At 47.8% G+C, this 25,542-nt stretch overlaps 10 protein-coding genes across 14 annotated transcripts; 5 read left to right on the forward strand and 5 right to left on the reverse strand.

The window, feature by feature from the left end:
* Positions 1-357: 357 nt before the first annotated feature.
* Positions 358-2,330, reverse strand: FOIG_14890 (uncharacterized protein; the record flags this gene model as incomplete). Its single annotated transcript, XM_031216182.1, has 4 exons — positions 358-476; positions 545-773; positions 833-1,563; positions 1,613-2,330. The coding sequence occupies 4 exons, from the start codon at positions 2,328-2,330 to the stop codon at positions 358-360; spliced, it is 1,797 nt and encodes a 598-aa protein (XP_031054098.1).
* A 454-nt stretch (positions 2,331-2,784) lies between these two features.
* On the forward strand, positions 2,785-4,651 carry FOIG_14891 (uncharacterized protein; the record flags this gene model as incomplete). Its single annotated transcript, XM_031216183.1, has 6 exons — positions 2,785-2,933; positions 2,986-3,408; positions 3,464-3,642; positions 3,693-4,220; positions 4,273-4,377; positions 4,434-4,651. 6 exons carry the CDS (start codon positions 2,785-2,787, stop codon positions 4,649-4,651), a joined length of 1,602 nt encoding a protein of 533 aa, XP_031054099.1.
* On the reverse strand, positions 4,555-7,839 carry FOIG_14892 (uncharacterized protein). The gene is made up of 8 exons (XM_031216184.1): positions 7,469-7,839; positions 6,678-7,412; positions 6,515-6,615; positions 6,303-6,452; positions 6,169-6,251; positions 5,424-6,115; positions 5,187-5,369; positions 4,555-5,129 (listed from the first exon to the last, which is right to left on the reverse strand). The coding sequence occupies exons 1-8, from the start codon at positions 7,602-7,604 to the stop codon at positions 5,023-5,025; spliced, it is 2,187 nt and encodes a 728-aa protein (XP_031054100.1). The 5' UTR covers positions 7,605-7,839; the 3' UTR covers positions 4,555-5,022.
* A 1,075-nt stretch (positions 7,840-8,914) lies between these two features.
* Positions 8,915-9,847, forward strand: FOIG_14893 (uncharacterized protein; the record flags this gene model as incomplete). The annotated part of the gene is made up of 2 exons (XM_031216185.1): positions 8,915-9,022; positions 9,074-9,847. 2 exons carry the CDS (start codon positions 8,915-8,917, stop codon positions 9,845-9,847), a joined length of 882 nt encoding a protein of 293 aa, XP_031054101.1.
* Positions 9,848-10,306: 459 nt separating this feature from the next.
* FOIG_14894 (uncharacterized protein) lies at positions 10,307-12,909 on the forward strand (the record flags this gene model as incomplete). Of its 2 annotated transcripts, none has more annotated exons than XM_031216186.1 (6): positions 10,307-10,419; positions 10,476-10,765; positions 10,819-11,156; positions 11,220-11,300; positions 11,355-12,280; positions 12,345-12,909. In XM_031216186.1, 5 exons carry the CDS (start codon positions 10,666-10,668, stop codon positions 12,883-12,885), a joined length of 1,986 nt encoding a protein of 661 aa, XP_031054102.1. In that variant the 3' UTR covers positions 12,886-12,909. The 2 variants fall into 2 exon arrangements, with proteins under 2 accessions (XP_031054102.1, XP_031054103.1); XM_031216187.1 differs by lacking the exon at positions 10,307-10,419 and having other exon boundaries at positions 10,666-10,765; positions 11,355-12,025; positions 12,077-12,280.
* Positions 12,910-12,988: 79 nt separating this feature from the next.
* On the reverse strand, positions 12,989-13,972 carry FOIG_14895 (uncharacterized protein; the record flags this gene model as incomplete). Its single annotated transcript, XM_031216188.1, has 1 exon — positions 12,989-13,972. One exon carries the CDS (start codon positions 13,970-13,972, stop codon positions 12,989-12,991), a length of 984 nt encoding a protein of 327 aa, XP_031054104.1.
* Positions 13,973-14,288: 316 nt separating this feature from the next.
* On the reverse strand, positions 14,289-17,255 carry FOIG_14896 (uncharacterized protein; the record flags this gene model as incomplete). Of its 4 annotated transcripts, none has more annotated exons than XM_031216189.1 (9): positions 14,289-14,657; positions 14,713-14,913; positions 14,965-15,449; positions 15,501-15,641; positions 15,734-15,926; positions 15,975-16,469; positions 16,528-16,781; positions 16,859-16,959; positions 17,009-17,255. In XM_031216189.1, the coding sequence occupies 9 exons, from the start codon at positions 17,153-17,155 to the stop codon at positions 14,443-14,445; spliced, it is 2,232 nt and encodes a 743-aa protein (XP_031054105.1). The 4 variants fall into 4 exon arrangements, with proteins under 4 accessions (XP_031054105.1, XP_031054107.1, XP_031054108.1 ...); XM_031216190.1 differs by having other exon boundaries at positions 14,443-14,657; positions 15,501-15,638; positions 17,009-17,155; XM_031216191.1 differs by having other exon boundaries at positions 14,289-14,913.
* A 285-nt stretch (positions 17,256-17,540) lies between these two features.
* FOIG_14897 (uncharacterized protein) lies at positions 17,541-18,702 on the forward strand (the record flags this gene model as incomplete). The annotated part of the gene is made up of 4 exons (XM_031216193.1): positions 17,541-17,904; positions 17,985-18,121; positions 18,168-18,537; positions 18,596-18,702. The coding sequence occupies exons 1-4, from the start codon at positions 17,580-17,582 to the stop codon at positions 18,700-18,702; spliced, it is 939 nt and encodes a 312-aa protein (XP_031054109.1). The 5' UTR covers positions 17,541-17,579.
* A 356-nt stretch (positions 18,703-19,058) lies between these two features.
* FOIG_14898 (cutinase) lies at positions 19,059-19,866 on the reverse strand (the record flags this gene model as incomplete). Its single annotated transcript, XM_031216194.1, has 3 exons — positions 19,059-19,481; positions 19,538-19,609; positions 19,657-19,866. The coding sequence occupies 3 exons, from the start codon at positions 19,864-19,866 to the stop codon at positions 19,059-19,061; spliced, it is 705 nt and encodes a 234-aa protein (XP_031054110.1).
* Positions 19,867-23,155: 3,289 nt separating this feature from the next.
* Positions 23,156-25,502, forward strand: FOIG_14899 (uncharacterized protein; the record flags this gene model as incomplete). The annotated part of the gene is made up of 3 exons (XM_031216195.1): positions 23,156-24,223; positions 24,275-24,387; positions 24,443-25,502. The coding sequence occupies 3 exons, from the start codon at positions 23,156-23,158 to the stop codon at positions 25,500-25,502; spliced, it is 2,241 nt and encodes a 746-aa protein (XP_031054111.1).
* Between the last annotated feature and the right edge of the window lie 40 nt (positions 25,503-25,542).

Raw genomic sequence — 25,542 nt, forward strand, 5'->3', positions numbered from 1 at the left:
GCCACCCTATGCCACTCAATACTTGGATCATCTCCGCCGCGCTCTACAGCCGCCTGTTGGATACTGCCACCCTATGCTGATTGCGGAGTCAACGCAGGTTCAGCAGGGGACAGCGAGTGGCTATAATTGGCCGCGCGTACATACATTCCGTATTGAATCCCTAGACAATATTCCATGCTGCATGCCCTGCATCTCTGGACGGGTAAATTGTGCACTGATTATGTGCTGATAAAGACTTCATTAATTAACAGACTCAAAAATCTAGAATGAAAATAGTAATATCTTATGCAATTCTAGAGTACGTACTTGATATCTGCTAAAGCATAAACTTCCTTTATAGTAACTATCTATGTATGTTTACTTATCATATGGCCTGAAAGGGGTACCTTCAACTTCAGCTTTGATCTGCAGTGCCAAAAAACGTGAAAAGAACCGAGATGTTCCAATATCCCCAGGACAGAACCAGATGTTTGGATCTACTATAGTCAGCAAGTCTTGAACTCCTCTGAAATCATCTTCAAGTTTGGAAATCTGGACGACTTACGGCCGATGGGTTTCCAAGAGCCTCGTGGATTGCCCTCGCGGTCCAGTAGCCAGCACTCGTCTAGCTTGTTAGCAACCTCGGGGTCCAGTAACTTTGAGACCGCCAGCTTCATGTTACTCTCGTAGCCAGTTGCAAAAACGACGACATCAGCCGAGACCTTGCTGCCGTCTGCAAAGCTCAGCCCATGGGAGTTGAAACCTGTGATTGGGCTCCCGGATTTGACCTTGATCTGCCTTGATGATTAGTATGAAAGAAGACTTCGTCGTGAGATCTCGGTAGCACGATTACCTTGCCATCGATAATCATCTGCGAGACACCGACGTCCATGTAATGACGTCCCGCTTGCTCAAAGAGAATTTGCGTGAGATCTGCCTCACGGTTTACCTTGAACCCATTTTCTTCGAGCTTTTCAAACCTTTCCTTATCTTGAAGAGCCATTTGACGAGCCACCTCTCTCATGAAGACTCTTTCGATGGCGAGCGGGTTCGTGAAAAACGACTTATCAACATCTGACACGTTGACTCCTTTGTGAAAAGCTTGATGAAGTGGTAATCTTTCAACGTTGAGGACAGCCGTGCGAGATCGCTGCATCATGGTCACATCCATGCCGGCGTGCAGCATATCCTCAGCAACATCGTGCCCAGTGTTTGCTGTTCCGATAACAACACCTCGTTTTCCAGCCCATTGAGATGCACTAATATAGTCAACAGAATGGAGCACCTCTCCTGTGAACTCATCACGATCTGGAAACACTGGAACTCTAGCCTGGCGGCCAGTGACACCTAGACAGAAAACAACGTGCCTCGCTACTATGATGCGTTGGTTCCCAGACTGGTTCAGCGAGACGGTCCATGAGGTCTTGTCACTGTTGAACTTGACATGCTTGGCGGTCGTTGATAGCCACAGGCTGTCAGCTAGCTTATATCGATCTACGAAGCTTTGGTAATATTCTTTCAGATCTTCGGCTCCCAGATAATATGGAGCATTCTCAGGCGGCTTGAAATTGAAGGGTAGTGAATCTTGGAGTTGTTAGTATCAGCTCAAGCGAATCTCAATCTGGGAACATACTCTGGGCTTTCGGTGTATGTAACCGTAGAGAATGATAACGGTCTGTCCAATTCATACCGACTTGAGGAATCTTGTCGCAAGCGATGGCGTTGACACCTAAAGCCTTGAGTCTTGCCAGGGTAGACAGACCGGATGGGCCAAGGCCGACAACAAGGGCGTCAAAATATGATGGTTCAAGGTGCGAATCTCCATTTCGAGGATCCAATGTCCCTTTTCCGAGGAGATTAGGGGGATAGATGTCTGGATCGCCGTAACCGTCAATACTCTCAAGGATTGTACTCAGGGACCAGATCTTGTATTCCCCATCTGTCTCCTCCCCATGTAAGACGTCTGGGGCGATCTTGACCAGCCCAAGGCAGCGTCCGCGTGGCTGCAACCCATTCGTAAAATGGAATCGGGCGTCTATGGAAGATAGCGACCCTTTTCTGACGACCACTACGCTCTCTTTCTCAAGTTCAAAGCCAGAAGGTTTATGCAAAGTGGTAATGTCTCGCCAGGCTGCCCCAGCTGAGATGCCACTCGTGAAGGTCCTCAAGGTGGAGGTCATGGCGAGCAGGTCTCGCCAGTGAGCAGTATCGGGGGCGAGAACAGATACATCATTTGCGGCAAGTCTATCGATGCAATCTTTGGCAATCTGCACATGATCGACTGTTTCTGGAATTGGTGCTGTGAAAAGTGTTGCCGGGAGGCTGGCTAGTGGGAACGAGGGTGCCGGCATTGTGAAGATTTGCTGGAAGCGTTATAGGACAAGACATAAGTTTGTCATCGATGACGATTAAGTAGATATATCGGAAGCTCATTTTGTGCTTGCTTGGTCTTGCGCTTACCATATTATCCTTACTGAGGCGCGCTGCAAGGTACTGAGCATGGACCATGGGGTCAGTCCGAGATGAGTAGCCACTTGAATACACTAGCAGGATGGCACCCATATTTGGAGCCACCCGCTACGATTAAATGCCACCCTTAGCCTGAACCTTATCTCAAATAGCCCCTGGCAATGTAACCTTGCAACTACAATTCCCCCGCAATCTTAAATACCTACGGCCGCTACGAAGACATACCGCCATGGTATTTTATCCCGAGCAGCTGGCGTCTAAAAGATGTAACTCCTTCAACCGAGCCAATTCTCCCTATCTCTGATTTCTCTTCCTTCTCAAGTCCTTCTTGTAAGAATGTCAGTATCTCCAATGATGGAGAAAAACAACGACGCCGCTTCATTTGTTCACAAGGAGACACTGGGCAATGTTCGACTTCGTGATGAAGGGAACAATATCATTCTGGTTCCTACTCCATCTAACAGTCCCAATGATCCCCTGAACTGGTGAGAACAGATTCCTTAAAGATCCGCCACCGATAGCTAACTCGGCCCCCAGGCCAAAAGCATATCGTTACTACATCGCCGGCGTCGTCTCGTTGGCTATCTTCTTAACCAACTTCGTCGCAGCAGGGCCCACTGTCGCCATGATCGATATGGCAACCGACTATTTCGGAGCCGGTCCCGACCTGCCTGACAGCATATCCAAGATATCGTACTTTATCACTGCCACTACCCTCCTGCAGGGCATGGGTAATTTGATATGGATGCCTCTAGTAGTCAAGTTTGGTCGCCGTCCCATCTATGTTATCTCGTTCGTTTTGTTTACGGCGACCACCTTCTGGGCAGGCGGGGCGTCAACTTATGATAGTACGCTAGCCGCACGTATTCTCTTGGGGTTCTCTTCTGGCGCTGCCGAGTGCCTTGCTCCATTAACCATCTCAGACATATTCTTTCTCCATGAGCGAGGCACCATTATGGCGTAAGTGCTTTCATTCGGCTTTGACCTTTGCATATTTGGCTGACGGGATGTACAGAATCTATTCAGCAGCCCTTTCGGCAGGTGTGGGTTGCGGTATCGTAATTTCGGGCCTCATTACGATCAATTTGCACTGGCGATATATATATTGGGTTTCCGGTGCGCTAGTTGGCGCTTGCACGCTTCTCATTATTCTTACATTCCCAGAAACTGAGTACAATAGGGAAAAGATGATAGGTATTCGCTTCTGTTCTATCTACCAATGGGTCTCCTGAGTCTAACCAGAGTATACACAGAGACAGAGACAGCGGCTAATGCGTCAGAACTGGGCTCCCAATCGCTGCCCTCGGACAAATCTAGACTGCACGTCTACTGGAAGAGCCTTTCCCTCTATAGTGGTATACGTACGCAGGAGTCTTTCTCGAAGCTCTTTGTCCGCCCAATCATCCTCATTATACTCCCTCCCGTCTTGTGGGCAACCCTAATCATGGCAGCTGCTATTGGCTTTCTTGTCGCTATTACATCCAACTATGCCTCGGCTTTCAGCACTCTCTATAACTTCAAGCCGTGGCAGTCAGGACTCTGCTTCATTGCTAGCCCTATCGGTGCCTTAGCTGGCAACTTCTGTGGTGGCTATGTCAGTGACCGGACTGCTGACTACTTTACGAAGCGGAACAACGGTATTCGAAGTCCGGAGATGCGTTTACCTGCCATTGCTATCTCATTGATCACTGGACCTCTGGCTCTTATTCTCTACGGCATAAGCGTTGCTGATGCGTACCATTGGATTGTGCCTACTGTTGGCATCGGGCTTTGTACGTTTCTGCTCCTTCAACAAAGTGATGACTCTAATCAACAACCTTTTAGTGACATTCTCTGTCGTCCAAGCCACAAACATCAGTCTGGTATACACTATCGACGCTTATAGGCCAATTGCAGGCGAGATAGCAGTTACGCAGTACGCATACAAATGTGAGTCATTCAGCATTTATAGCAAACTCAAGAAACACTACTGATATCCTATACAGCTGCTTTTGGGTTTCTTCTTTCTTTCTATACGAACCCGTGGATCAACAAGTCTGGATATAAATCAGCATTTGGTGCCATGGCCGGAATCATCGGTGGCATCATTCTCCTTGGAGCTCCGATTTTCATATATGGCAAGAGGATCAGGAATACCACTTGGAGGTGGAAGGTCATTAGAAGCCTTGCCCATTGGGAGGAGGATCGCGAGGTCGGCGAGTGATTGTACATGAGAAGACCGTTCGGGGAAAGACCACAGTTCCTCAGGTATTGCCCTGTCGATCTCCTCAGGTTTCCGAAGTGCTTGAGTGAACAAAGTTCAAGCTTCCTCATTACTTACCACAGCCGAATAATGGCGATCCCTGATATTATATTTGTGAAGTTGACCAACCCCGTAGTCCCAACGTTTAACAATCCATTTAAGCTCCATCTAGATAACAAGAGCTTTGAACCATCCGTGCAATACCAAGAACGACCATTAGTTAATCACAAGTCTGCACAAATACCAGGTCAAGTCAGAAGCCAACGTCAGCCAGCAGAAAAAGCCATGACGAGCCGGATAAATAAGAAGCCGCTCTACGAGTTTTGCTCCATTTACCCCAATCCCGAAGCCACAATACATTCAAAGTCCGCTGCATTCGAGGACGCAACAATAAGCTGCTGTTTCAGCCGCGTAAGTCTTTGACAGACATCATAGAGGCCTATAGGCTGTCAGGAGCTATGCAGTTTAGATGAAGGTGAATGGGTAAGGGTCATACAGTGCCAAAGCGATGAATCGAACAACTTAGCGTATAATTCTAGAGGAAAGACCTCAAGCGACTCATGGTGCAAATCAACCCAGCCGTCGGCTTCTGAAATGGCGTCGCTAATTAATTTATCAACAACAGGGTGTAGGCTCCGGCCGGATTTCTTGCTCTGCAAGTACCAGCAGAGAAGTAAAGCTAAGCAGCATGTTAGAATACAGTCCTGAGCGCCTAGAGATGGGAGGAACGTACTCCCTTCGTAGGGTGCGATGAAGGCGAGAGGCGCGAATTTGTGAAGACCAACTGATTTAATGTATCCCAAACCTGTCTGACAGTCTGATCTTAACATTTCAGCTGCCATTATTAGAGCCTTCTCCAGTCTAGCTGTGAGACAGATGTCTGAAGATGTTTCTAGACTTGCCCGATCGAAAAGAGCCGGGCTTTGGAGGGACTCTTTCATAGTCCTCAATTGCTGGCTTCCGTACAGATGAAAGCTTGTCGAGAGTATCATAGACCGTGTGGTATGCGCCATATGAGACACCGAGGACTCTATGAGGAACTGAGTCGATGATTGTTCTTTCCAGGCGTTCTTGAGAGCTTGAACCGGCCCATCCATTTTCTCGATGAAGGTGTTGAATAGGTCAGGGTGCTGGGCCCCGAAAAGCGATTCAAAGGCGCATATGTGACATACTACAGCCGAAACAATAGTTGCAAAACCAAAGTCGGAGTTCTGCGGAGGTAACTCGTATCCATCGAGAACTAGCTTGACGGTATCGGTGCTGTAAAAGGTTTCATTGGGGCGTTTCCAGCAACCTTCGTCCTTTGACCATAATGATGCAGATGACGGTAGCGGGAATCTGGTGTGCTGAATTGTAAGTAAGGAACAACGTTCCGGACTGTCTAAGAACAAGGCAGCGCTGAGAATGACAATCGCCGACAGACACCTGAGCTACGGTTAGAACTCGCAGAGCGTTCAAGCACTGAGCAGATACTTCACCTGTTTAGCGTCTCATGGTGTACCCATTCCTTGTACGTTGGTGTCTCGGGAACCTCCAGCTCTCGGATAGCCTCGTGGGCAAGCTTTAAGCAAATCAGCCTTGATCATGAAGTTTAAACTTCTGGAAAACCGACGGTCATAACCTGACTGAGAGTTTGTATTGAACGCCCCTCTGCAAGTGAGTTTCCACTAAAGGCATCAAGATAATACATCAAGAGACTAGTTTGCAACTGCCATAGTTGACCTTTGGTGTCCTTGTTATGGAAGAGAGCCGATTCTCCGTGCTGTGAGAGTGTGTTAGCTATAAATGCCTTTTAAATGTGCATGATGAGATGCCCAATCGTACCCTTCTCATTAACAGCAAGGCCGCCACGTGTAGACTCTGCGCTGCAGTCGGCTCCTTGGCATACAGAGCACCGCATGCCATTATCTCGATCAAAAGAGGCGCTTCAAGAAGCCTTTAGCTGATGGGTACAAAAACAACATAGAGTATCATGTCGGCGATTTACCTGGGGTAGAAATGATATTAAAAGTCGGAAGATGCACGATGGGCATGTGCGGGGCCATATACTCAAAGAAGCCTCGAACAAATCGACTGACGGCGAATTTGGATGGAAACCGGTAACTTGAAAACCGCTCCGATGTGGTGACAGCATCGTAGTTTTGCTTGGCTCTCTGATACTGCTCGTCCTCAATGTAGAAGGCGCCTCTACTTTCGGGTGGACAACTTGCGATCGAGGTACTGCTGATGGGAGAGGGGGGAGCCTGCAAAGGCGGTAATCTGATCCCTTGGTGGTCATGCGGGGCCATATCTGGAAGCAGCAAGACGTCTGGCCCGATTAACTGCGACATAGCGGGATCAGCAAACTGGAAATCTCCCCAGATGTCCAACATGTCTGTTGAAGTCACGGTTGGAGCATCGAGCCCCAAAAGCCTGTTCTCTCGAGAAATGGAGTCCCCGAAACTCTCGTATACCGCGCTGGTGACGTCGGAGTCCTGCGACAGGCTTGTTCCTAGGGTACTCATCCGTCTTGGCTCTTTATCGCTAGCGGTGCCATCTAAATCGCTCTGTGCTTGTATCGAGGCGGCACGGCGCGGTGACAAGCTGCTGCGACTTCGGCTATTGCCGTTACTCGGTGTTCGCATCTTATCGGGGTGGAAGTTCCTCGTATGGCGAGTGATGACATCCTTGCGGGACGAAGATAACTTGCAGTATAAGCAGGAGAATGGCTTGTCTGCCCGGTCTGCAGGGCATTGTTTAATGATACAGGTCTCTCTGCTGCCAAAAGGTGAGACTCACGGCTTTTCTGATGGCGTTTTAGATGCGCCTGGCGATTGAACTTGGATTTGCACTGCGTACAGTTGAAGACGCGCGAAGCAGCAACGGGGCTGGCATCACCTCGTGGCTCCGCATCCGGCGATTCTGCCAACACCATGTTGGGTCATGTAGTATGCATCAAGCGTTGGCGGTACGGCATTGAGGTCATCACAAGATGCAGAAAAGAAGTAGGGCGATCCGTGATGAATTGACCATTCAATAATAAGTCGCAATCATAGATAGTACAATAACAAGATAATGTGATTGACGAGGCGAGATTGCGGTAGGAATGTGCGTTAGCTGGTGTCGAGATCGGGTTACGGCCCGGCAGAAGAGAGAGTGGTAAGGTTAGGGGAAAGCAGTGACCCAGTGGGTTTGCCTGGTAAGCTGCCTTTTGTATGTTGCTACCCTGAAATCCCCCGCACCGGGGTTAATCGAGGCTAAGGAACCCTGCATTAGGATGGCTTATCAGCGAGATGCGGGGAGGGCATTTTCGGGACCTGTATCTGTATGTATTAATAAGGCCCCCATTAGTTTTGGAGCGAACCCTATTTGCTGTCTGTGAGTAGCATGGCTTGATGGTCCGGAAGGCGGTGCGGTGGGGAGGACATCTACCCTGTGACGAATGGGCGGATTAGAATTTCTAGGTTTGGGTAGTAAGTCCCGCTGACTAATCTCACGTTCGGATGTGGCATACCTTGGCCTTGGTAGAATGAAGACATGTATAGGATCAGATGAAAACTATAAATAGGCACCATTTCCGCATTTTACCAAGTTTCGCATATAATTGCAAGCTCTTAGCTACAGATGTCAACTGTAAATAGAATATCAAGGTCACAATTTAACAGCATACCATAATACTTAACCTATAGCATAGATTCTAAATGATAGTTATGTTTAACACTTCGCAGGCCCCTATGTATAATGCTAAGAATGTGATTTAAGAGCTCTAGCATAACGAGGGTGTATAGCTACAAGTTCACATTGGCAGTATAGTATTTAAGGATTACGTCGCCTAGACCTGGACATCACTTACGTCTTCATACTGTTATCCTCTGCTATGATGAAAAATTAAATTCTTCCATCTATAGTTGAGTTTACGCAGTTAATGTGAGAGTGCTATTTTGAGTAAACAGACCTAAGACCTGCTACTTACACCACGCTCCTTTCCTCGCCCTGTTAGCATGGGGCCTCGGGCCTGCCGAGGAGACGAAAGAGGGTACTATTGGCACACGATCAGTATCTTTAGTAACTAGCAGCCGAGGCTCTCGGGAAGTGACAAAGGTGGATATGTATTACGGTCATTCAGACTTATCTGGAACTATAATGTTAGGCCAATGGTCTGGGAAAATACTATATAAGGTCAACCTCCATAAAACCCAACCTACACCAGCAAAGCTCTGAAGTAAACCTCACCAACCTTTCACAATGGCCACGATTCGAGGCGTTGATATCACCACCTATGATGGCCTGAACTTGAAAGGAACCTTTTACAGTGTTGGGCCTAAGAGACCTTGCATTATCATGACTCATGGGGTGATTTAATCCATACGTCGATGCGATAAAGACCCTAACACGAAGTCACAGTTCTCTGGCCACCGAGAGCATTTCCTGCCCGAACTTGCTGCCAAGTTCAACGACGCTGGCTATGGAGCGTTGGTTTACGATAATCGATGCTGGGGCGAAAGTGAAGGCCTTCCTCGGTGTGAAGCCGATCCCGCGAAGCAGTCACGAGATTATCTCGACGCATTCAACTTCGCTGCAGCACTTCCAGATGTCGACCCAACCAAGATCGTGTACTGGGGATCCAGCTTGTCCGGAGGCAACGCCATTTGCGCAGCTTCCATGAACAAAAGCCTGGCAGGCATTATATCACAAGTCCCATTCGTATCCGGCGGTTCCATGGCTTGTATCACCGGAGCGCCAAAGTCTGTTCTGGTTTCTCACCGCACTCCCAAGCCAGAGATTCAGATCCCGATCTATCCCAACTCTGTCGAGGAGGTGCAAGATGGTACCACCAAGGCTATTCTGAAAGATGCTGGAGCCGTCGAGTTCGCAGAGGAAATGGCCCGACGAGGCTATAGCTACGACAAGACGGCGACTCTTCAGAGTATGGTCAACACGATCATGCATGAGCCAACAGGAGTTATCCATCATATCTCGCCAACACCACTGCTCATGATTGTGGCGGATGACGACGTGTGCACTTATACGCATTTGCAGCTGGAGGCCTTTGAGAAAGCATTGCATCCCAAGACCCTCAAAGTTATCAAGGGAACTGGGCATTTTGGTCTGTACTATGGCAAGAGGTTTCAGGAAGTTGTTGATGTTCAGCTCGAGTTTTTAAAGAGCATCTTCTAGTGGTATCAAGTCTAGCCAAGGAAATATATATAGTACGAAACGGATAGATGTTTAAATAAAGCACTCTTTTACCTACATTGCGTTGAAGACAACACATAGCACCGAGACTGCCGCAGTGAAAATCCGTATCCGAGCCGACGAGGACATACTTTATTAATAAACATTTTGAGTTTCGGATCGTGGGACCCCATAATTTGTCGGAGATTACGGAACTTCTCTTCTGTCCGAGTGTCTGAAAGTAACTAACCTGGTTCTGAGTGGCCTTCCCCGCAATCCTGCCGTAGCGTCGTCAGTCCCTCTCGGCATCCTTCTCAAATTTCCAACATAACAGTTCCCAGCATCATTGGTTCCATAAACTTGCTTTCGTTCTTTAATCAAACAGTATCGTCGATAATGTCTCCAGCCTCAAAACCCGCAACCCGGTCCAAAGCCCTCCACAGGCGCTCGTTGCAGGCCTGTCTGATCTGTCGGTCAAGAAAGGTCCGATGCGACGTGTCAGTCCATGGCCAGCCATGCACGAATTGCTCTTTGGACGATAAGGAATGTCAATTATCTCAAGCCCCAGCTGGTTGGTAGGTTGTAAGCTTCTTCGCTCCTCTGCTTATATTGGTTGACAAGTCTTTGGTAGGAGTCAGAAGGCTTCTGCAAGACGAGCACTACGAAATACAAGTAATGCGGCCAACATCCGAAACAGCGAAATCGCACCAACCGTGACTGAACAGCTCAGTCTGGATAGTCAGATATCGCTACCGCAGCTCACCAGCCCAAGCTTCCCGTTACAAACAGTGGGCGCTGGTGAACCATGGCAAAATTGGCACATGGACTCTCTGGACTTTGCCTCCATACCCGAGCCTGCGGCTTACGATAGCTGGGGTTCCTCCATGCCCACTGATAAGCAGCCGCGCTTGAATCCTATTGGTGAGTAGCTCTGTGAATTGGTATGCCAGATCCAATCTCTAATAACAAGAAAGGAAATATTTTTCAACAAGGTACAGGATCACCGAGTGACACAGGTAGCACAAAGGATGGGGTCGTTCTGTACTCCTACTTCCAGTTTCTGACAGTTGGGAACCTTCATGCAATTCCTTACCAAGATGTCAGTTATCTAGAAGCCCAGGGGTGTTTGCATGTACCGAATCCTCTGATCTTGGATGTTTTTATGAGAGCCTACTTTACATACGCCCATGTATTCAAACCTCTGGTTGACGAGGGAGAGTTCTGGGAAATGTGCTCTCTAGCCACAAACGACTCGCCAAGAACCACGTTGTCGCTTCTCGTCCTTCGCGCCATGCTGTTCGCTAGTAGTACAGTATGTTCCTTTCAAGGTTCCTTTGCTAGTCTTTATCGAGTTACTTTCTAATTATCACGCCAGTTTGTCCCTCTCCCTGTCCTGTGCCAACTTGGATACCACGACATATGTTCCGCAAGGGCTGATCTATATCGAAAAGCAAAGGCAGGTCACCCAACACCGAACTTTGATATTACGGCCCAAGCTGACATTTCATAGCTTCTATTTGACATGGAAGCTGAGACAGCCCATCTGCCACTTGCTCAGGCTGCATTAATGCTTATGAATTGGGTGCCTGAATCACCTGCGACAACTTCACCTGTGCCATACAGAACATGGCTAAGCCTGGCAATCCATCATGCCAAGCTCGTCAACGCCCACCGTCACGCAGGAATATGTGACGTTGGAACAACGGCAAATGAACCACGGTCAAGAACGCTTCGAAGACTTTGGTGGTGCTGCATTATCTGTGACAGACTATCGTCTCTCACCTGTCGCTTCCGTCTTCAGATCACGCCTGATATGCTTGACATGGAGAACTGTGTGCCGCTGGGTTTCGCCGATTTACAGAGCGAGATACATCGATCAAACGTTTTCTCGCCTGCGACCAAGCGCCAACTTATATCTCTGTTCTCCAAGTACCTGGGCCTATTAATGTTACTGACAGAGCTTATTCCAGTTGCGTATCCTTTCGAGACACGGCTGGAGTCAAGTCCAGACTTCTCGGTGCAGGAAGAAGAGAATATCAGAAAGTCCTGTGATCTTCTTGGCGAGTGGTACGATACAGCCAAGGCTGAGTTTCCTCCGTTCCATCAACTCAAGGCGGCCGAGGAGAGTGACTCTGTCAACTCCGTCGCAGTACATACAAATCTAATGTATATCTACTACCAGTATGTTCTGGAACCCCCTGTCGCTATGGAGTATGGTCTGATAACATCTAGCACTTCTTGTATTGCTCTTTGTAACCGCAGAGTCTTTACACAGATTTCAGGAACTGGGAGTTCCGACTTTAATCGTGTTAATTATGAAGATGGCGACAGAAGTAACGAGATTCGTGGAGATATTGAAGACTCTGTTCTGGGTGTGTCTAAATGCATAGGCTCATTGACAGGGTCTCACTTGACAAAGTATCTTCCCATCACAGTGTAAGTCCGCTGAGCTCCTCTCCGGTTGTCTTTCTGCGTACATACTGACGAGATTGTGTCAAAGAATGGGCTGCCTTGCAATTCCCCTTGCATTGCACCATATTAATACAGGCTTAACCTATGAAGACGAGGTAGTCCCAAGCCATCTCAAAGGATGGCCGCTTTTCGGTCTTGATCCTATGCACAAACACCTCCAAGTCGTGGTAGACGCAGCGGACACTTTCTCAACTCAATACTATGGCTCCCAGTGGGTCAAGGAAGCAGCAGAGCACGTCGCCAAGCTGGCCAAGTCGTTCAATAAGCTTTCATTGCAGTCGGGTCAAGAGGCTATGAAAGACTGGGTCGATATCCTTGTGAGATATCCAGAGACATATTTGGGTCTTGTGTGGACTGTAGACATGTGCGTTAGTCGCAGGAAGCTACCTGAAGCTGAAGACTTTCCTTTGTGCCTCCGCAACGATGTGGAGAGGCTGAATGCAGCCCCTCGGAAAACGGAGCATGAGATCCTAGACTCTCGGTCTTTAGATGGGCAGAAGGACCTTCAGCTCACACAGTCACTAGATTATCTTTTGGGTATCCAAGAGCCCATGGTAGATGTCATATAAGACAGTATCATATAGTAATCAAAGCCATTAATTTTCAGTCATTCAACCTTATCTATATCTTAGCAACATGGTGTTAATTAGCCTGCCTGTTACTCCCCTTCTACTATTCAGCTTTCATAGCAAAGGGGCACCCAGGACCACTCCACTCAGATCTGATATACTGGCAATAGGCTTGATCACTTCCCCTGATATCGTCTTTCCTCGCCTTCGCCTTCTCTACATCCAACGTCTCGATCTTCTTCCAAAATGACTCCCGCGGGTCTGGTAAGAATGTTTCAGCAAAGCTCATTACTGTTCCAACCAGAAACACAATTAACCACTGAAAAACAGGGTTAACGGGTTCGATCCGCATTGCCTTGAGAGTTGTAGGCAGTGTAAGAGCTTTCACTATGGATACTCCTAGCCATCGAAGGCCGTGGGGAAAGTATCGGAAAGCGAATTGATTCATGATTGCCAAGCCGATGTATTGCATTCTGACATCGAACTCGCGTGTCTCGTTTTCGTAGTCTTCGCAGAATTGGATACAGCCCTCAAAGTCTTCAGGATATCCGTGAACAGATTTCCCATCCTCTTTAATGAAGAGCGGCGTCATATCCCGCCAAAAGTGGTGAGCGGCGATCTTCTCTTTCTCTGTGAAGCCCGATAGTCCCAGCCGAAGACGAAGACGGTGCATAAGTACAGCACTGAAAGTTGTGACGTACAGAAAATCTTCGTTATACGAGAAGTTGCCGGGATAGCGACGAGCCAGAGACGCGTGAAGGTTGTTGATATGTTCCACTGCGTCTCGACATCGTTTGTCGCTGGGCCCATAGTGCCACCATGTCATGTTGTAGTTTTCGGTATCTTCAACGCGCTGGGCTCCTCGCTTCACAACCTTGCCACCGTCTGAGCGCCAGACAGTTTCGCAGCCGTGGGTCGTGATGATGAAATTAGGAAACGTAAGGGCGTATATCATGTTATTCATGAAATCACTTGAACGGTAGCAAGACATGAGCCGCCACATAAGTTCATAGTCGGTCTCTGGATCGAGGCTGTTGATGGTGTCGGAGATCCAGTGATAGCCTCCAGGGGATATTTCTTTAGACATGATTGATAAAGAGAATGAGTGAAATGAGTTTGGTGGTAATTGATCTTGTGAATATGATACTCTCCCAGAAGTTTATAACCTATAACCGTTGCCTCCATTAACGCTCTCAATTAGTTGTAAACCAACCCTGTAATGTCCGTAAATTGCAGCGATTGCGTACCGATAGTTCCCCGTGGGGAAATGCGACAGGGCGAAAACGAAACGCAAATGCCGCTGACTAAGCGGCTCCCGCGCCTGTCGTCAACCACCGAGTTTCATCAATTGCCTGCCAACTGCCGAGTATCCGATCCGATACTTCTACTAATACTTATGGGTACCATTTTCATGATCCCTTCTACTGAGACACGACAGCGGAATCACTGGCAGTCAATTGCGGTCACCGTTGTCATGGAGTCAAAGAGGCTCATTTTATGACGCGTGACGCGTTTTATTACTTTAAGTCATGGGCTTCTGGCACGAACATATCGGCATTACCATTGTGTCTGTTCAAACCACCGCTGAGAATCGCTAGCAAAGAAATGACCCAGCTCAAGCTCATCCCCAAAACCAAGCGTTGATGTCTCCCACGTCGGCATAGTCGATAGCAAATCGGACTCCATGTCAAAATTAATGGGGCCTCCTTCCGCCGTCAAATACGATCCCAACGATTCATTATTGAGGTCGACTTCTTTCGTGGTGCTCGAATCTAAAAAGGTGTCAATGATGCGAAGAGTAGTGAGAAGTCACAAAAGAATACTGACCCCAAGCATTAACAATCCGGAGAAGTTGTTGGACAAATTTAACGCAGCGCAAGACAAGAGTGTTGTGATCGCTGAGCTTCAAGAGAGCCTCGCAAGTCTTGCCGAGATATCGTTTAGCACTTTCGAGGCGGCCAGCGTTTCCAGCTTCCGCGTCGAAAGATATCAACAGGCTACCGAAGATTGCCAACGCTGCACTGAAGGCTATTTTATGAGTCAGATCACCATAACAAATCCTTGGGGTTGGTTACTTACCATAGTAGAGGGTGAACCACCAGGCCCCAATCAAATGGCGCCCATGATCAGGCCGTGTCAATATGGTATAAATAATATCTATAACATTTTCGGCCACTTGGACAAAGACCCTGTCGAAGTTGGCATGCATGCTGTTGATGGATCCCGCATTGCGATATGGCGTTTTGGACTCTCTAAGCAGAGTACCCAAAGACCTGATGAAGATTGGGCGATGGAGGAGGAGTTGAACGTTGAGGTATCTGAGTGTGAGTATGGTTCTGAACTTTTCGCGTAACGGATCATGGACATCTTCATTGGCATCCTGGGGCATGTTATCGACAGACCGCAAACCCAGATGCTGAGGCAAGCTGTTCTGCCAATCTGAGAGTTCCTGACCGAACTGGATCATGGACGTCATTGTGGCTGTATCCGATGATTGGTCTTCACATCCAAGATTGCTACCATAAAGTGAGCCAATGATTCGCCCCATAATCCTATAGAGAGTTCTAGACAAGTCAGATCAGTGGATCGCCCTTCGTGGTACAATGGCTTCTCACATAGAGGCATTATAGAATGCAGTGCTCATTTTATGAACTTGATCGGAAGTTGACATCGGTACTGGTAATGTCTTTGGAAGATCCAAGCGGATGTACTCTTCTGGTATCGCACATGGGCGGCCAAACGTGAGGCTGAGGCTTCTAAGCAGTTTTGTCAGCTTGAACATCACATTGGGTTACATCTTGCAAGCTATCTAAGAGCCTGGTTTTAGTACTGATAGGGAAAGACCAACCTATCAAGCAAAATGCATCCGAACCAAGTGCGTTTCCTTATCTCTTGTTGGAGGGGAGTAAACTTTGACGCAATGTCTCTCGAGTGGAGTCCAATAGACATGGCAGCTTTGACGGCGAGGCCGTGAATGGTCCATGTATGAACCGACTTGTGCGTCCCCTGGAGATATTGACTCGTGAGTAAGAGGTATTGGACTAAAGAATGTCAGTCCCAAGGCGCGAGGTGTAGCTAAAGGTTATCACCTGTTTCAAGAGTAGTTCCCCTAAACATTTGTGTATGGCAAAGCTCCTGGGCCCTACGATAGTAAACATCCGACTCCTCAAAAGTAGTCTCACTTCCCGAGTCCTCCCAGCAAGAAGTACAAGTTGCCATTGCAAGGATCATGTTCAGCAGGCCGAGCCAGGTACGGCGAACATTACCTCTGAAGCCACTTGCTCGGAATCCTTCATAGGTGTCGAGAAACTCTTGCTCGTGTATGTACGGAAACAAGAGCCCTGTGTTGTCGAAGTAGGCACGAATAAGGCGTTGCATGACCTCGTCTGGTGGTAAGAGATTGGCGCCCGCCTTTTGACACTCGCTTGAGGTTGTCGGAAACGCGTTCAAATTACTCACTAGTCCACCTTCATACGCACTGTACTCTGATGCTGGCGTCAATGAAGTCTGATTGCATTGCTGTGTTCTTTTTGTGTCGACAGCTCGCAATATGTGTCGCATGAGTGCGATGTTGGATGATGGGCCTGACAAAATGGGTGTGTTAGAGAAAGCCGACAAAAGGGACAAACCATATTGGCGTACCAAAGAAACCACAGTCTTGCTCATCTACGAAAGAGACAGCCATGCCATCAGTCATACTCTGGCCAGCACCATTCTCTGGTATCTCATCGATGTTGACCACCACATTTCCTGACTGGTGATGAGGTGGAAGCACAGCATCTTGCCGTAAACTTCCCGAACTCTTTAGTGTACTCTCAACCAAGTTCAGTCTACCATTATGCTGCTCAATATTTGTTTCCAACAGCTTGACTTTGGCTTCTAATGCAGCAAAGATACTGAAGATATCCCCAAGTCAGACAAATCATCTATGACAGTCCAGGGTAGCGGAGTGGTGGATTTAGGGACGCCTTACTCTTTTGGGACTAGAAGATTCGCTGAGGTTTCTTGCTGTTCATACGAACAATCGAATCCAAGCTTGTCGCACGTGTCACATCTTGGTCGTACTCCATTGCACTGAGGCTATCAGTCGATTATCCAATGACGTGTACGATACAGACTCTACCCGTGATTTGCGGATTCTGCATGCCGAACAAGCCAACGCGACTCGGCGTCTCTTTGGCGCGGGCTCCGACGCGTTTGCTTTTGGCGGCTGAGACGTTCCGCTTTTGGCCGAAGCTGGTGGAGAGTCATCTCGGGGCGTCATAGTCATCAGAGCAGTGGTACGATTGGAGATGCAACGAGGAGCCTGATCGGGGCAACATTGGGATGGGCCGATTTTTGTACCCAGGTTGATAAAAATTGTCTCCGCATTTCCCCAGAATTATTGATTGAAGAGACTGGGGATCGCGGCACTTCCAAACTATATTCTCTTTCTGGTTTGGGCTTTGTCGATATAGCCAATTGGAATGGCGTGTTGTCTTCGGTCTCCATATCGCTTCTGATGCTTGCGGGGTTCGAGGTTACGCCTTCGTTACAGTGGCCGCAAAATCAACTTCCTCAATTGGTTCAGTCATTGTCCTAGTGTCCACTCGAGCATCCTAGCTCCACTTCCGGGGAACCATCGGGACAGACGGGACAAGAGGCCGAAATATCAAGACAGGTGCAAGACATATACTTGGTACAGTGAGGTTTAGATGTCCAAAGATTACTGTGACAAGGAATCAAGCACGTCAAAATTCACAATGAAGGTAGCTTGGCAACGTTTGATTCGATTCGTCTCAACTGACGGGCGTCTTCTGCGTGGAGAGCCCATCCTCCCAACTCCCGACTTTGATCTTGGAAACACGACTGAAGAGACGAAACTTAAGGCGCGTGTCGTCGAGGGAGAAGATATTTACGACACAACTGGTGCCACTCGTGTTACAGATGAAGTGGTCACAGTCAAGACCTTATTAGGACCCCTTGTTGCTAGCGACGTCCCTATTCTCAGATGCGTTGGACTCAACTATGCTACACACAGTGAGTAACCATTTTCATCAAGCCTTCGCATCGGTGAGAAGAACCACCCAGAAGAGACGCATTAACACGGTGACCGACAGTTCGTGAAGCTGGACGCAAAACACCACCTTTTCCTTCCATCTTCTTCAAGCCTTCGACAACAATACATGACCACGGAGTCAACGTGGCGATCCCCAAAGTCGCCCAGGATGACCAAGCAGATTATGAAGGAGAACTGGTGCGCTCTAAGCCTTATTACTACAGATGCCTACTGACAGATCTAGGTTGTGATCATTGGGAAGGATGCCAAAAATGTCAGTGAGGCTGAAGCTCTCAACTATGTTGCCGCATATACAGCAGGCAACGACATTTCCTCTAGGAAATGGCAGAGAGACCCGAATCTTGCTGGCGGAGTACCGCAATGGGGATTCTCCAAGGGCTTCGATACCTTTGCCCCCCTAGGCCCCGCCCTGGTTTCAAGCTCTGTGATAACATCACCCGAGTCGCTTCATCTGCAGACAATCGTCGACAATGATATTCGACAGGATGCAGGGCTTGACGACCTTGTGTTTTCTATTCCTCGTTTAATTGCACATCTATCCTCTGGAACTACACTGCAGAAAGGAAGTATTATTATGACCGGTACTCCGGGAGGTGAGTCATTCTAATGGGTGATTGTAATCTTAACATGAACTGACTCGTGTGTGTATAGGTGTTGGTGCGGGATTGAAGCCACCGAAATACCTTGTACCTGGAACGCACATGGAGGTCAAGATTACCCAGATTGGCACTCTCAAGAACGGCGTCGATTATGAGTAGTTGGGGAACGCCAGGTAGAAGAATAAATAGGCATATATTACTTTAGAAATGTAATAGATTTACATGCATTTAAACTTCTGTCTCGCTTATAATCTATAGAGTTTAATATTGTTAACGTCACTTGGCGAAGAGGTATAGCGTATGTATAGAGGAAGACAAAGTGTTATTCAGCCTCCAGGGTCGATATAAACTAGCTCTTAAGGGAGTGACACTTGAGAGAAAGAAAGAAGAGCAACATCAACAACAACACAGTAAACCAATCATAATAAAGAGCGAAAAGTTCCATCACTGCCCAGGACCCCAGGTACCCTATGGTAAGCACAGCGTTTTCACTACTATGCCAAAGTATAGCCCAACTAGATAGAGGTAGCAGCAACGCGCTGAATGAGGAATTGGGGTGCAGGTCCGGAGGCATCCGACTGATAAGCCAGATGGGGAGCAGCAACAATCAGGGAGCCAGTGCACACCAAGTCCCCAAAGTTGCAGAAAACCAGGGTTCGCTCTCGTGGGTAGTTTGGAATGCGGCCAAGATTCTGCAGGTTCTTGGTGTATCCGAACAGGACGGTACCGACAACCTTGTTGCGGACAGCAGTGCTGAGATCCTCAATACTGGCTGCAGCAAGGGCAGCGCCTTGGCTGTAACCTCCAGCAACGATCTTTGCAGAAGGGCACTTTGAGTTTGCAAGGTTGAACAGCCCAATCATCTCTCTTATGGCTGCCGAAGAGGTTCCTCGAGGAAGGGCGTTATCGCCAAGGGTAGCACGGTATGCTCCACCAACCTAGGATGTAAACAGTGAGAAGGTAAAACTGGATATTATCAAGGAAAATTACTCACTCCTTGGATCCAGACTCCATTGCTGCCGTAGTTGCTTTCAAGCACAGAGGCAACTCGGGGACCAAGCGTTCCCTATCAAGTCAGTCAAAATGGCTTGGAGTGCCAGAGACAAAACTCACCAAGTTTCCAAGCTCAGTGGAACCTCGGGCGTAGATGAAGATGACAGGAGGACAAGCAGATGAAGCGCCATTGGAGAGATCATCGCGAGTGATGCTTCCAGATTGACGCTCATCGAGCTCAGCACGAACTTCAAGCTCAGAAGAAGGGTTGGAAGTGGGAAGAGCGACTGACGCCGCAGCGAAGAATGAGAGGACAGCGATGAACTTCATGATTGATATGAGTTAATGATTGGATTGAGGTGTTCTTGTGAGTTGCTAGTGGTTGCTGGAATGATTGAGAGGCTTGTGAGGTGAAGAAACTCATTTCAAGGGGACAATCACGTCTATTTATCATAATTTCTCATGTTACTCCTTCTTTACTATTTTCTTTCACCTCTATACTCAATTCAATCTCATCATCTAGGCATTTCTTCATCTTGTCCGCTAACCTCTCTCAAGCCTTCTTCAAACCTCGGCTCCATTCCACAAGGAGGGGAAGCTCCATACACACAAACATCTTACCTTCACTCATCATAAGACCAGGACCCCGCACTTCACAACACCACCATCTGACTCTTCAACGAATCACTTAATAAAGCACTGTCTCAGGAACTATTGCACTAGAGTATGATTTCTCGGAGCTTCGTTACTCTGCATCGTTTTAGGAAATTGTGACAACGCTTTGTCGACCTAGCCTTTTCGGTAGCAATCTCACGATGCGGAACTCTACCGAATAGACTCACTAGTTCCCTTGGTTAGTGTCGTTTGAATGGCGGGATATTTTAAAGGTGGACGCTAATCCAGTCTGAGATCATCTTGCGAAAATGCCAAAACACCAAGATTATACCGAGGCCATCTTATTTACGCAACAAGGGAAACGATCAGCAGATGGAGGTTAATAGCCAAGATATTACCATCACCATTAACATAAATGATTTAGCGGTCAGGGACTCAGACTATTCATCATGTGTGCTGTTGTTTCCAGGCTGAAACCATCACGGCGATTGAGGAGAGAATCAACCTCGGCACAGTAATTGAGCCTTTGCTTGGCAGTGAGCTTATGCGTAATCAAACCAATAGTGAAAGCCTGGTACCTCTTAACAGTGCCTCATAAGGTTAAAGGAAGTGCTGACCTTAAACTATCGGCCAAATAACCCATCACGACAGACAAGCGGAATCCTCGGGTTATATATTGTGGAATTTGAGGTGTTTGTCTGGCATCCGCAATCAGACTTCAACATCATAGAAGCCAGGCAACTACGCAACGCAATAGCTAAAAAGATTTCATTTCAGCGACTGCCAAGATTATAAGCTGCCAGATCTCACTACTATGTATCGTGGCTTTGCCCCTCTCTGCTGCGCACTCATTGTTGAAGTTGCCTGAGGTATCTACCTTGTATATCAGCCGGACCTCTCGGCCTGAGCCCCTTTGTAGTCACAGCCAATAAGCACATATTCTTCTTTACACTTGTTCGCTTCTTTGAATAGGTTGCGTTATCTCTTGCACTGGCCACACTGTTATCTGGGTCCATATTGTTTGACTTGTCGCGTGGTAATGTTAAGCAAATTTTCTGCATTCTCGGCGAACTTAAATTACACGTATCATGCCCAACCACAGTCTAGCCTGACATCCCGCACACAATGCTTCAAGGCCACAGAATGGGCAGAACAAGAATTACGCGTAAGGAAATAGATGATCAGCAAGAGGAATTCCCAGTCGAATGGATCCCTAATAAAACTCTAATTTAGTAGTATCCTCTGACAAGCGGTTTTATTCATACCGCCCGGTGCTAAACCGGTTATCTGCAATGACCTGCCCCTCTTACACGAAACTTTAATACACAACTCCGAAGTTCACTTCCTAAAACCCACTAATTTATTCTTTCTTTACCACCTCTACCTTATCTTATTGGTCTACTTAGTGTTATGGAATATGACTCCTTTTATCGAATCGTTTCAATGCCTGTTGGTTCGTGGCAGATAGAAATAGATAATATTAACATATTCAAGATACCTATATAAAGTCCAGCAAGCCTCCTGTTCTAACCCTTAACTCTCTCCATCACTCCATCTTTATTCCTTATCCTTTGTGCACCATTCACCATCCATCATGAGAATCACTTCCCTTACTCTACTCTTTGCATGCAGCATCCTCGGCGTGGAAGCTGCCTGGGATTTATACCGAGATGTACAGTGCAATTACAAAAAGTCAGAGGTTGAACTTTGGCACAACTGCTTCGTGGATGGCAAAGAACCCTACACAGACAACGACTGCGGTCTGGCTTGCGCTCGCGCTGGTAGGAACGAGGGAGGCAAATTTGCCCACGCCAGCAACTACAATGGCGGGCAAAGCTGTGGGCTTGTTTGCTATTTCAAATAGTTGGTATGTTATATGTATAGGAACCGAGTCGTATTCCCTTTGCTAATACCAACAGGCAGCAGGGGAAGGGATGAAGACTTGGGAAATTTCACTAGACGCTCATATATGCTGCGGGATGGATTGGTGTTGTGACAAATGCGATGAATAAAATCTAGGATAAGTCTTCAGAAGTACAGTTCTTCGACTTCTCAATTAATCCAAGCGATGGGAAGCCTCAATTTACAAATTTATACAAAGATAATCAAAACCTTATGATGAGCACAATGTCACTTGAAGTGGAAGACCATAACTTGGCCCCTTCCAAAGCGTTGCTTTACCATAAATGTGAAAAAGAGTTTCAATGGAACAGTGCACCCATCATGCTCAATATCTACTTACTTTTGGGTCCCATCGATCATCATTTCCATCACTCTCCGAACAGTCACAGGAAGTATGTCACAGCAGAAGCTCTGTTCATTTCTATGAGCTTTATGTCCCTTTCTATCTCCCCGTCTCACATGTTGTTTTGGATGGTATCTGCCTGGCCATATGCTGTGTCACCTTGCGTATCTGGCATGGTTCCGCGTATTTATTTTCCTTCACTGTGAACTTTATCTGTATCGGGGTGCCCGACATCGGCTAAACGGTTAGCGGCTGGACCAAGCGGGTAACGCACCTCTCGTCGCTACTACGTTTATCCGACGCATCATCATGCCCATATCGTTACTCGATTGTCGCTTGTGAGATAAGCTGGTAGTGAAGAGATGGATACCGGTCAATGCAGGTCCAGAGTACCTCAGCGTCATGAGGGGCGGACCCAGAGGCACGCAGCAAAGCGACATCAATGCCCCAAGCCAGGGTGCGGAAAGTCTTTTAGTCGGCCATCCCATCTCGCGCGGCACGCTCTGAATCATTCTGCTGTCGAGTTCGAATGTCACCGATGTGCGGCGTCTTTCAAGCGCCGCGATCTCCTTGGTATGTCCATGTCTGGCCGATCCTGCAACATCCACGCAGTTTATAGAAAGATCTGAAGATGTAGTGTCGCTGACGGCCTTTCCACCAGAGCGTCATAGGGCTCGCCATGCCAGCAAAGACCGACTGGCCGGCGGGTTAGGGCTTGGAATACTCAGGACTAAAAGACATCGTCGGGGCCGACTCATGATGGCTTTAAGCTCACAAGGCGTTGAGCCATTGACGCCATCAAGTGTCCAACTGAGAACAGGCATGAATGGCCTATCGGCCAACGGTATAACCTCTTCCATTATTCCTGAATATGGAGCTGTGGCGGGGAGCGACGAATCCACGATCGGTACATTTCAGCAAATGACAGAACGGTCTGCTTCGTTTGATGCGGCCACCTCTGCTGAAACTGAACCTCACGAAGGGATTTTGAGTACAGATGGCTTCGACTTTCTCGAGCTCGGAGACATGTATCACGACTCTACCTTTGACTTTATGCATTTCAATGTTACGGGTAATCCGCACCCTTCAGGAACTTTTCAAGATCTAAGTCTAGTGCCGGGCCAAGACGACTTACCCGTCTTGCCCTCGAATTCTTTTGACTTTGATCAGGACCAACAATCGCCCCATCCTATCCAAGACGCACCAGCACTCAATTCTTCAATCATGAGGACACCGATAGCAAGCCAGTCCCCGGATCCTGATGAAGAACTATCTGGCCTTCCATCAGCAGGGTCCCAGAGTAAGGAAGCAATCGAGACAAGCAGCAGTTCCGCAGAAGTCGACAGCCTATGCTCTCTTGGGCGCCTTGGGCTTAATAACCTCCATCTGACGGAGACGAAGAGGGGAGAGATACTTGGTCTTATCAACGATATGAGGCCTGTATACCCAAATGGCACATCGATCGACGAGAGTACAGCAGACCTCTCACTCGTCCGAATGCAGGAGTACCTAGACTTGTTCTTTACCAACTTCAATTCTTGTTACCCCATGATCCACACGCCAACCCTAGAGGTTCTAGACACGGAGCCACTGTTCCTGTTATCTATGATTGTCCTTGGCGCTACATACAAGGAGAAGGAAGACCATCAGCTTTCTGTCTGCCTATATGACGCAATGACACCATATATCATGAGCGGGGTGAGTGGTATCAAGGTGCCAGATCTTTCGATCCTTCAGGCCTTTATGGTTTTGGAGTGTTATGGGATGTATCGAGCTGGAGCATACCAGCGGGAAAATGCCATTATAATGCATACGTTTCTATTCAACGTAAGTGTAGCTTTTGATGTTAAGAAGTCTTCCTACTGACGTAAAGACTAGGCTATAAGGAGACTGTCCCGTTACCACGTTCGGGCCAGAATAATGGTTCCTGACTTGAGAACAAATCATGAGAAGGACTGGAAAGCATTTGCATACCTTGAGCAGTACAAACGGTGTGTTTATGTGGCGGTATTCAAGCCTGTCAACATATTAACTAATATGCTTTAGCTTGATCTTGTTTATCTTTATGTGGGATACGCAAAATGTCAGTTACTATTCGTTCATGCCAAGTATGTCTACCCAATCAATTCAAGTCAATCTACCATGCTCTAAGGAGCTTTGGGAGGCCGAGGATGAAGACGCATGGAGAGCAATAGTTTCCTCAAAGACCGACCCCCCGATGATCAACAATATGGTCAAGGACTTCATCGAGGATGGAGGTAGCATATGGTCCGAGACCTTGGACAGCTTATCCCTGAGCTTTATCCTGCACGGCCTGATGTCGATGTGTAACGACATGGTCCACTTTCACAACCAGTCCATTTATCTCGGCAATGCCTCACAAGGAAACGATAACGATTGGCGCGGTCGGATGACGGCTGCACTAGAACTGTGGAAGACAAAGTATGATGCTTACGCTATGGGGACGAGGCAGACTATTGACGAAGACTCATCGCTACACGAGTTCCGTCAGGAAAACGTGGCTTTTCTTGCGCTCTATCACACTGCCCATATCGTCGTCAATGCGGATATCCGTCATCTCCAGATTGCAGCAGGCGCTGAGGCGATCTTCGGGCACGTTGTAACGAGCACAGAGCACGAAGAAAGTACAAAGGTGGTGATGGAATGGGTGCGGCTGTCTCCAGAATCGGCCGGTCATGCTGCGTGGCATGCTGCACAGATGATCCGCGAGGGTCTCTTGAACCTGCGGAATTGGAAAGCTAACGGCATGTTCCATTACCCGTGGTGCCTTTACATCGGTGTCTTGACAACCTGGGCCGTTGTGAATTTCTCGCAGAGCCAAACTGATGAGGAGTGTAATCGCCGAGGCTGCCATCACAGCCTTGGTGGAGAGGACATCTTGCAGACACAGTCAAAGGCTCTTATGCACCAGACCATCTCAAATATGGCATCTTGTACTCCAGCAACTATTGGCAGAGATCTGCATAGATGTTGCCCGCATGGTTTGGCTATTGAAGTGGCAAAGTATCTCAAGACAGTTCGATGGACTGCTGCCTTCGAAGCGATGAAGGTCCTTGAGGGCATTGTGGACATGGAATCACCATAAGTTGACTACTTAAAGTACAATGGTTAATAGGAGCCAAGTG

This window comes from Fusarium odoratissimum (genome assembly GCF_000260195.1).
Source record: "Fusarium odoratissimum NRRL 54006 unplaced genomic scaffold supercont1.45, whole genome shotgun sequence".
Lineage (NCBI taxonomy): Eukaryota > Fungi > Ascomycota > Sordariomycetes > Hypocreales > Nectriaceae > Fusarium > Fusarium odoratissimum.

Coding starts and splice junctions, on each gene's coding strand:
- FOIG_14892 (XM_031216184.1), bottom strand. CDS start 7,604: ATGGTGTTGGCAGAATCGCCGGATGCGGAGCCACGAGGTGATGCCAGC. Junction 7,413..7,468: donor AAAACGCCATCAGAAAAGCC/GTGAGTCTCACC, acceptor AATGCCCTGCAG/ACCGGGCAGACAAGCCATTC. Junction 5,370..5,423: donor CATCGCACCCTACGAAGGGA/GTACGTTCCTCC, acceptor CATGCTGCTTAG/CTTTACTTCTCTGCTGGTAC.